General features: G+C 37.6%; 1 protein-coding gene across 1 annotated transcript in view; it reads left to right on the top strand.

Moving 5' to 3' along the window:
* Positions 1 to 10,593, top strand: part of LOC106517548 (contactin-associated protein-like 2) — a gene marked incomplete at both ends in the record, with an annotated part of 175,923 nt that overhangs the window by 56,781 nt on the left and 108,549 nt on the right. Inside the window, 1 exon segment of the mRNA XM_014008447.1 lies at positions 6,024 to 6,186. Within this exon segment, the coding sequence (XP_013863901.1) occupies positions 6,024 to 6,186 (163 nt within the window).

The raw sequence follows: 10,593 nt of genomic DNA, 5'->3' as shown, positions 1-10,593 counted from the left end.
TTATATAATAATAATGTATTATTTTTGCACTTACTGCTTAATAGTACTTTTTATATTTTTTAACTTTTACAATGTTATTTTGTTTGTTTTTTAAATCACTTTTTTTAATTCATCCAAGTATTTTCTTACTTTTCCAAGCCTGTTTTTTATGTTTTCTTTTTACACCACTGTCTGCACATCTCATATGTTACATAAGTAAGGGCGAGTGTCATAGGAGGACAGCAAATCCAAGCACCAGAGACCAATCTCTGTGCTGCTGATATTTGTACTACAGTCAGGAAATTAGCCTCCTGTTTTTACTGAAACAGGAATGCAGACAGAAATGTAAAAGGAGACATAAGAAAAAAGTTAGAATGAAACTCAAGGTTGGAAAAAAATGGAAAAAAAATTAAAAAGGAAGGATGTATAAGAATAAATGTCATTTTACATAATTTAATGACAGGTTTTTTAACAATATATATTTTCATAGCCTATTTATGTGTGTTTTTACATCTTGTTGTTTCTTTAAACTCAAGAGGCAGAACAGAGAGACTCTCACACAAAAAGCAAACATGCCCACAGAAAAGGTCACGGAGCTGAGCTTTTCCATCTCCAGAAACAGAAGAGGACAGTTGGACACACTAATGAGAGAGTTGTCAATTATGGGATGCTGCTCCTTGAAGCCTTCTGGCATTTGATAGCAGTGGAGTGTTGCAGAAAAATAATTATATTTGGTATTTAGTTTAATCACACATTTTTGGAACATGTTCAAAATTCAAGCGACAAAGCTGCACGCCGCTGCAGCTTGGCTCGAATCAAAAACTCCACGAATGTCTCGAGACACTGGAGACCTTCTTGCGAATGTTATCCCCCAAATGGTAATATTGAAAGATGAGCTAGAATGGGACAAAGTTTACAAAATAAAGGAATTAAATATATTTTGAACTATGTTTTTGCTTTTTACTCACCTGTGTATTATTTAGAATAATTATAGCTTTGAAAAGTTGCAGTGAGCTAGTTTGGACATCAGTAGTATTATAGCACGTTAAGGCTACGATCCTTCATCTTTGAAGGAATCAGTGATGAAACTAATATTGTTATATACCAGAGAAATTCTTTGAATGCTTGCCTTCAGTAATTAGCTTTACCCCCAATTTACACTAGGTTTGCTTTGCTCTGACTTTTGCAGTGAAAACTCAACAAGAGCATTTACACTGCATCCGCAGGGCAGAAGAGTGCACACAGCTATTTGACAAAAGTAGATTTGATCCTATTTTTGCCAGATGGCAGAGCGAGTGTGGAGTCAATCATCAAAGATCCCACCACACATACAGGAAAAGAAACAAATGCAGCATCCATATTTTCAAAATAATTCATCAARGGCAAACTACGTTTTGTCGAAATCCTTGCTATATTAACAAATATGTGGATATATTTGTACATACTTGCGTTCAAAATGCATCCTTCTGTTTGAGAAGCAGAAGGCAATATGTATCATGCAACATATGCATGATTTTATTTTGAAATATGGATTTAAAAAAGACAATAATGATGCAGTTTCAACTTTTATTTTCAGTCGGTCTTCCACAGAATTATTTAATTTGGTCTGACTTCCACATTTATCACTGGCTTTGTTGCACAATCTTGCATTTCCTGACATGCTTCTAGGAGCACCTGTGTGCTCCTGGGCAGTGAAAATCAGGGTGGAAACAGATGACGCTGAACTGTGTAGCGGAGCCRCRCGCAGTGTAAATCYAGGGTTATATTGTCCATTCATTTCACTTTACATGCTTTTTCTTTCTGGGTCACAAAGTGCTGGTRCCTGGTGAAAACCCACACATGCACAAGGACAACATGCAAACTCCACTCAGAAAGGCTCCAGACCAAGAAGCAATCCTGCAACCGTCTTACTGAGAGGTGCCAGTGTGAACCGCTGCACCGCTACGCCTCATTTTCATGAAATTACTTGAGGACGGTAATATTTGGTTATGTACTCTTAATCATATTAGCTTGACAGAAATTCAYGAGGAGCGCTCCCTACTTTCTCAAACTCTTTTCACAGCTCATTGAAACAGGAAGCGGTGAAATTATAACATTTGGTCAATAGAAAGGTACATTTTATGCTTCAGTGAAATTTTGAGTTTTGTTCGAAGCTACATATTGTTTTTGTCAAGTGTTTTTTTTTTTTGTATCCTCTAGAAATGATCTAGATTTTCAATCTTCGAAAAMTTTGTGTAGTGATTCACATCAGAGCACTTTGGCAGATTTCCATTCTGCCTCGTCTGAAACCGTTTTTCTGTATACGTATCACGGCCTGAATTGTGCGCAGGAAAATGAGAGCTGGTGTTGTTCCTCCAGTGTGTGCATTGTCAAAGGAACTCTCTGAACACAACAGGGAGGCTGTGAAAAGTGCCAGAAGGACCGTGGGGGATTATTGTTGTTGCTTCAAAYACAGATAGGAGTTTTGCTTTGTGTAAGCTACAAATTAAAACCACAGAACTTGGAGTTTAGGGGGAAAAAAACAACACAGAGGTGAGATTTCAGCTGTTASTGTGTTTAATGTGCAGTTATGACTACTGTATAATTATTCTGAATAAAAGGTTTTTGATTTATTTTTTGTAAAGTGCTGTATTTAAATATTCATTTCCTTCCCTTGAAAGTAGCATTACTTGACTTCATTTTGCCACATCTAATCAAAGAATTGTGCAGCATAATTTATGAATCGAATGCAACATTAAAACCTAAATTATACCAGGAAACCAAAAATAAAAAAATGATAATAAATGGTTGTTTTCATTTAATAAATTACCTTTGAATGGCAATTTTTTTTTCTCTCTTTGATGTGCAGAGCAGATTAGCCTGAAGGGTTTATAAATAATGCACAAGATGTTCCTCAGTTATTAGTTTAGATATTTGTGCCTCCTAAATATTTTARCAAAACGGTTTATTGATTGCTTCGGAAACTAAAAGTAAAATTTTTTATTGTTTACTTCTCACAAATCACTTTGCTTAGTAAACATATTTCCAAATATAACATTTTGCAGATGTTATTTTAGGTCTWGGAAAACCAAGTTCAACAGCATGCAAATGAAGTTTCCCTGCTGTTTTATTGTATTTAAAGTCAGGAAATGATCGAGAAGTGGCTTGAAAAAAGCAGCAGATCAACAAATTCCTGCCTGCTTTTTTGTCCTGTAACAATGCACATTCATCCACACACAGGTTCATGCTTTGCACTTTGCATTCTGCCAAATTTGCAAGACTGAATCCTTTGTATTCATAAGCTGTCTACTGGATGCAAAATGKTGTCAGCCAGCTGAAGTCTGCTCTGTTTCACATCTTCCCGTTCCATGTGTCCTTTATTCTTCTTTTCCTTCTGACTGCTTGTTTTCCATTTTCCTGGAAAGACAAAAGRCAGGTGAAAAAAATAGAAAAAACAGATGGCAAGGACAAGAGAGGAACATTTCATGGACTTTATAAAAATTGGAAGCTATAATGAAACATGAATCCAGCAAAAGAACATCAACACTTTGCTGTTCTATTATTGTATTTACTTTGAGTCAGTCAGCCATAAACCCTTTAATAATGTTCACACACACACACACACACACACACAAAGGCACACACTGAGTGCATATGGGCACTACAATAAGCCTCTTGATGCTTTGGCCTTGAGGCTGATAGGTGGGCTGGAGAGTATGACAGTTTATAACATCACAATGATGGAGTTGTCATTGAGCTCCTGTGTTTTATGACTTACCTTTTTGCTTGCGGTACAGATTAGGTTCGGGGTTCTCATYTCCAATTTAAGAAGCTGCTCGTTTTCAAATGCAGCTCAGTACACCGCTGAGTAACGACATGTAGAGTTCATGCTGGTTATCATACATCCACAGACTTTTTTTTGTATCCAGGATGGTTTATGTGCACAGACAAACACATAAAACTCAATAAGCATGCAGTCYTGGCCTCGTTCCACAATCCGGTCAAGGCACAAAGGTCTTCCTGGATGGGCCATTGGCTTCTGTATCTCATAAAGGGACAATATATAGTGGAAAACATATGTCCCCTAKTCTATTGCAGGCTTAGCACTTTGTCTAAGGCTTATATACTTTGTGAATAAGCTTTAAAACCAGAAGGCAGATGAAGGTTGATGGTTGTGAGAAAGTGACAGTTATAAACYTCTGAACTGGTCTGTTGTTCCTTGTCAAGGATGATGTTGTGTTTTATGTCTGCCTCAACATAAGGTCCTGTTCTCCACTGCCCCGCCCACCCCCATTGTCTTTGTTCAAACAAGATGCTAGCTCTGTTCTTTCTCTAATGGCAGTTATCAGCAGCTTTATWAGGTCCACCTGTTCTATTGCTTGCCAACACAAGTAGGTAATCAGCCAATCACAAAGCAGGTGTTACAGAAATTGGGATCCACTGGGGTTTTCACTCACAGCCATCTTTAGAGTTTATTAAAGGGGCAGTATCATGTAAAATCAACTTTTTGAGTTTTMTATCATGTTATAATGTTATACTCTCATAAAAACATGCCCAAAGCCTTGCTTTTACTCATTCATGCATGTCTGAGAAATCCTGCAGCATTTTTAGGAAGCCATGCTGAGGAGCAAAACCACGGTGGGGACCAGAAATGCCTTTTGGGACCAGAAACGCCCCTGGGACGTGTCTTTAAGCCGAACTTCCTCATGGCAGAGCGCCCTCCCCCCACTTCCTGCTCCATGACTCCGACAGGCTACGTGCTGAAATGGGCGTGACCGAAGTAGTTGGATTCTCTTAAAGAGACAGAAACCTATTTTAAGGCGTTTAGAAACTGTCAAGATGAGAAGTGAATTGTTTTGGGGATTTTTACAAATGTATAGCTCTTTCATAGGCTACAAATGTGACATGGTTACTTTATTTTAATATAAAATTGAAATATAGGCTTGGAAAGCACATAATATCGTCCCTTTAAGAAAAGTCCAAAAAAGAGAAAGAAATCCAGGGAGCAGCAGTTGTGTGGGGAAAAAAAATGCCTTGTAGACCTGTCATGATAAGTAATAAATTAATTAATCAAACGATAAGTTGCCAGGTGCATGGTCTTGTAAACTTTGTAGCATTAGAGCTCCATGAACAGGCATTCAGCTAGAGGACGGGCTTCGGTTTCCTGACGCCTTTCAACTGATTACTCCTCAGGATGCCCTCAGAACTCCGAGTCAAACCTTGGGTTCACCGAAAGCTCTATTTATTTTTCTTACACCACGTAAATTCCGAAAACTTCCATAAACTTTGTAAGAAGCATGTAAATGAGCAMAATTATTTTATGAAGCCAGAGGAAGACACATGAAGATGCACTGTCTTGGATAAAGGTGGGTATCAATGGTACAGCTTCAGTAGCTTTTGTGTTTTGTTTCACAAGCCACGCTCCTGGTCAACTTTGTTAAGATTTGTAAGCAGGAGGGAAATCATTACATTAGTTTAAAATGGTCTCCAATTTATTGCCCAGCAAATGAACTTATCATGACAGGCTTAATACCTTGTTGACATCAAACGGCTGATGGCAGACTGGTTTGAGATGATGGAAAAGGCAACAGTGGCTTAAACGATTATTTGCTAAAACCAAGGTATACAGAATACCATCTCCACACACACCCAAATGTGAAGCAGATGGACTACAGCAGCAGAAGACCACACCGGGTGCCACTCCTTTCAGCTAAGAACAGGAAACTGAGGGTACAACTGGATTGGACAATAAGAGACTGGTACAACATTGGCTGGTCAGATGAGTCTGGATTCACTGGACTCTAACAGCATCAAAAGTTACCAAAGCTCATCTCAACTGAGCATCTTGAGATGAGTAATTTGCACCGTTGACGTGCATCGGACAAATACCCATGAACTAAAATAAATGCAGGTCAATATGATCAAAATATCTGAGGAATCGTCTTTTTTTTTTAAATGAATCTATGCCACAAAGAATCCAAAATGTTCCAAAAAAAGTAAAGTAAGGTGAGTTATCCTAACAGTACTGTTTCATGCTGTGCTCTTGTTTCTTCTGTTGGATGCAGGGTACTTTCTGCAGACACCGTTCCCACCTTCCCAACGCTCGTTTCAGGGATGCATGCAGGCGATCCTGGTGGATGATCATCCTGCTGATCTGCATGCAGTGGAGAAAGGCACTGTGGGAGCCTTTGAGAACGTCAGCCTGGACATGTGTGCAATTATAGACAGGTAAAAATAAAAACCGTTGCAGGTTCACACTTCGACCCTGTGATGCAGGCAGACAAATGAAAAAAGAAAAGCATCACAAACAGCACTATCTTTAAGGTAAACTGGAGAGTCGTAAAATAAACAGAACTATTATGTAAAAGTCTTTCAATTCTTATCTTGAGACTTATTATTCTGGATTCCTTTTGTTGTCTGTGCAACCTCGAATTATATTAATGTGTGCCTTGTTTCAATGTGCCTGTCACACTGATAAATGGATATAATTTATGAGAAGGCTTCATGGTTTATAGGAATGTGTATGAATGCAACATTCTTTTCATTTCTAACTGAAAGCACACAGCAGACCCCCACCCTCCCCCTCCCCACACCCTTTTACAAAACACTCTCACGTCTTAATCAGGCATCAAAAATTTGTCACACAATTCACTATTTCACTGGCAGGCAGAAGTTGGCAAGGGCTGGAGATTCTGCACAACGTGTCCCAGTGTTGGCTCACTGGCAGCATGCATTAAAACTTGTTGACATTTTAATTTATTTCCTTGTCATGAACTAGACAAACATATTGGGATGAATTTGCAAGAGAGGAAATCATCAGTGTTTTGAGCTTAGTTTGAAAAGGTCATGAAACAAATGGCTTTTTAGAAAGAAAAAAAAGGCATTTAAACTCTATAATCGTGTTTAACCTCATCAACTGAAGCTAGTATATTTGGGGCTTCAAACGTGTTTGTACATAACGTTGAGTGTAAAAGAATATAATAGTATTAATATATGCTGCATAGCAGTCTCATATACAGTATGACCCCCACACATACGCAAAGCACCAGAACTCAGAAGTCATCAGAAGGGATTTATTGTTTTTGGATGGGGGTCGCTCATTGGTGGGCCCAATGGATAGCCTTTCATCAGAGCTAAACAAACAAAACAAACAAAACATCTGAAGCTTCTATGTTAAATTGTTTTTGAGTTATAAGCATTTTGTATATTTTGTATAGCGTTGGTCGGACACTTCTACATTCTTTTGTGTGCGGCGGTCATAATAAAGCAGGTAGGATAAACCTGCTTCTGCTTAATTCCCATCAGCCTGGTTTACTGGGTAGTTAAGAACTCAAGTAACTAAAAACGATTTAAACCATAATTTACACAAGATTGTTTTTATCAGCTGCTGCCAAGTCATACACAACACATACTTTGATCCTGGCATCGCAGAATATTGGATGAGATTGCACATAACTTTATTTTCAAGGTTTGACCTGAAGACCTGCAACTCTGTCATTTCTCATCATGATGATCTTAGTTTCAAACTCTGGCATGAAAGGCAATGAGTGATATTCAGTCTTTCAAGGAACGCAAGGACTTTAATTTTTAAAGTTTTTATAAGCCCTTAATTATTTATTGGAATAACTTGGAGTCTGTTAAAACTATTTGCTTTGCATCAGCAGGGCTATTATGATATGTAGTATGAGAATACTGTTTTTGCGGATTGCTGGGATGTAATATTGCTGCTACCTGATGGCTGTGTGCCATCGTCTTTTTCCCTGTTTTTGTTTGTTTCTTTTGAGCATCCTAAAATTTCCAGGCTCCTTTCCAGGTTGCCACATTGCTCACTTCTGTTACTTCAGATGTTGCGTATCAACTCTGCAGTACTTGAGGTGGGCCTTGTTCTGCCAGGGAAGATGAATGGGTGCAGTGTTACCATCTACCTAATCAGAATGTCTTTGAAGGCGGCTCAATAGCCCTGTCTGACCTCCTTTTGATCAATGCCGTTCCACTGTGGGATTCTGTTTAGGCTGAGAAGTTAGAAAACACACAGAGCTTCAGACACAGCTCTATGCAGGCACTCAGAATAATGCACATGTGATTTTCCACAATATTGCCATAAATGTGACACAACACAAACAGTGGCACATAAAACCTTACACACCCTACATGCGCCGCAATCTCTCTATAGATTTTCTTTCTTTTCATACAAAGCCCCGAGCTGTGGGTATGGTTCAGTGCCCCCAGCTTGCTAAGAATAATGTCTTTTGAGATTGTCAGGCCTTGTCAATTGCAACCCATTGTGAGGGCACAATGATATTTTATCTAGGCGTCTTAGCCTGCTGAAGTTGTRTCGTGTCGTGTAAAGCAGAGACACTGTGGTTGTTTACAGCAGCTTATAGCCTCTTACCGGCTCAGTTTTGTACATACCATGAAAAAGATCACAGTGGTGTTTTTCATTTATCGTGTCTTCAGAATAATCATTTTGTATAGCCACATAGATAAATGYTCTTGTGCAATTTCAATGATCAATTTCCAACACGGCTGCAGAACTTAGCTTTCTAAAGGAACCCGGTAGCTCTCCTGAATCAGTGTCTGTTTTCCTCCCAGTTGTTTCCCTCCTCGTCCCCTTGTTACTCAGATTCCTTTAAAAAGCTTATCTGCATTTTCTAATTACTTATCGAGTTATTCTAGTTAATCGCATGACAGAATCCTGATACAATCTTGACATTAGTTTTGAATTAAAAAAAATTATGGGATTTTTTTTCACAAACAAACATCTGTAATCTGTCAAAACTTTTTGAAAATGTAGGCAACTCAGTTTATTGTATCTGTGTTTGAATATTTAATTTCAAATATTTATTATTGGGTAAAATGTGTCACATGTTGTTTTCGTCTCATGAAAGCATGAATCAATTCTAAATGTTAAGCATTCCCTAAAAGAATTCYCATCACTTACCTTTTCTATTGCCAGACTTTTAAAAATAAAGCATTTTATAAAGAGAATTAAAGATGGAGTTAAAATCATCTTGATCAAACCCTGTAAATAGAATTCTTCATCTCTTGCAATACTGTGAGATTTTGCAGGAGCTCTTATTGCTGAGATTACGTGTCGGGTATGATACTCATCTAATACAAGATCAAATTTTAACTCAATATCTGCAAAATGGGCTCAATAATAGCCATTCTTGTGTTGGCTAAGGTTGATTAGCTGTGGTGGCCATCTTGAATTGGTTTGACTTCAAATTTTATTAAGTTTTACATCTATTAAGTTTTACATTTACAGTTTTACTCTCTGTGAGTTTCTATCTGTCAAGATATTTTGCCAACAAACCCACACACAGACTATTATGTAATGGTAACATTTTAAAAAACAAAATACAATCAAGTAGTGCTTTAAGTAAATTTTTGGGAATGACACTCAGCTACTACCACACCAAATTTCATTTCAATATCTGCAAATCTCATTGAGGCACTTTTTTTTTGTTTGCTGTGTGAGCTTCATTAAACTCCATCCTGTAGTTCATGACACATTTTAGCTAATTTTGCAGCCAGATGAACTCGTATATGGAGTAACTAAACTGACATAATTAGGAATCAAAGCAGAAATATAAACGGAATAATTAATAAATACTCTTAAAATGCACCAATTAAATTAAATATATTATTTTACCTGATGTTCTATAATTTAATTGACATTCATATTTATTTTTACAGGCAAGAAGGAAAACATACCCATGCCTTTGTTTTAAATAAACTTTAAACTAATCTAAATTGAGGAAGCACAACATGCACAGTAGATCTGCACATGGATCCTGCTGCTTCCTGTCTGTTGACCAATAGGAAAGGAACTGGCCCATGAAGCTCTGCCCACCTTATTTGCAATAATGTGGCAGAAACGCATAAGGTGAAGTAAAAGTAGGAGACAGAGAAATGTAAAAGCATCACATAGAAATAAAAAGACTTGTGGGAAAAAATTATGAAAAAAGTAATTAAATATCATTCAAGAGACAAAAATTTTTTTTTTAAAAAACAGTAAAATGTAAATTATGTGTTAAAATGTATAATTTATTGGAACTAAGCTGGAAAAATAAATATGATGGTCAACTAAATTATAAAACGAGGTAAAGTTCTCCTTTTTTAATTTAATTGGTGCATTTTAAGTGTATTTATTTATTTATTGGTCCATGTAAATATTTTTGCCTTTTTTGTCTAATTATGTCAGTTATGGTGCTCCATACTCACATGCACACAGATGTGGGCAAAAACATTGCTGCCTTTTGCTTTTGGTGGAGGGTGAAAACAGGTCGCACTTTTGTTTGTGATCAAATTTAAAACTAGACCAAGATATGCGAGTGTGTGTTTGCGTGTCAGCAGATGAAGGGCTGCTTTTCAGATTTGTGGTTAATTTAAAACTAACTATTATAGCTTTAATTGTTTTTACTGTATATAAAAAAATTCCCTTCTCACCCTCCGCGGGTGGTCTCTTTCATCCTCTGAGCTCGGGTCCTCTACCAGAGGCCTGGGAGCTTGAGGGTTCTGCGCAGTATCTTAGCTGTGCCTAGAACTGCACATTTCTGGACTGAGATGTCTGATGTTGTTCCTAGGATCTGTTTTAGCCACTGCTCCAGTTTTGGGGTGGCTGCCCCAAGG

The sequence above is a fragment of the Austrofundulus limnaeus genome, unplaced genomic scaffold (genome assembly GCF_001266775.1).
Source record: "Austrofundulus limnaeus strain Quisiro unplaced genomic scaffold, Austrofundulus_limnaeus-1.0 Scaffold50, whole genome shotgun sequence".
Classification (NCBI taxonomy): Eukaryota; Metazoa; Chordata; class Actinopteri; order Cyprinodontiformes; family Rivulidae; genus Austrofundulus; species Austrofundulus limnaeus.
Note: the sequence above shows the minus strand (reverse complement) of the source record. Positions and strands in the feature narration are given on the sequence as shown.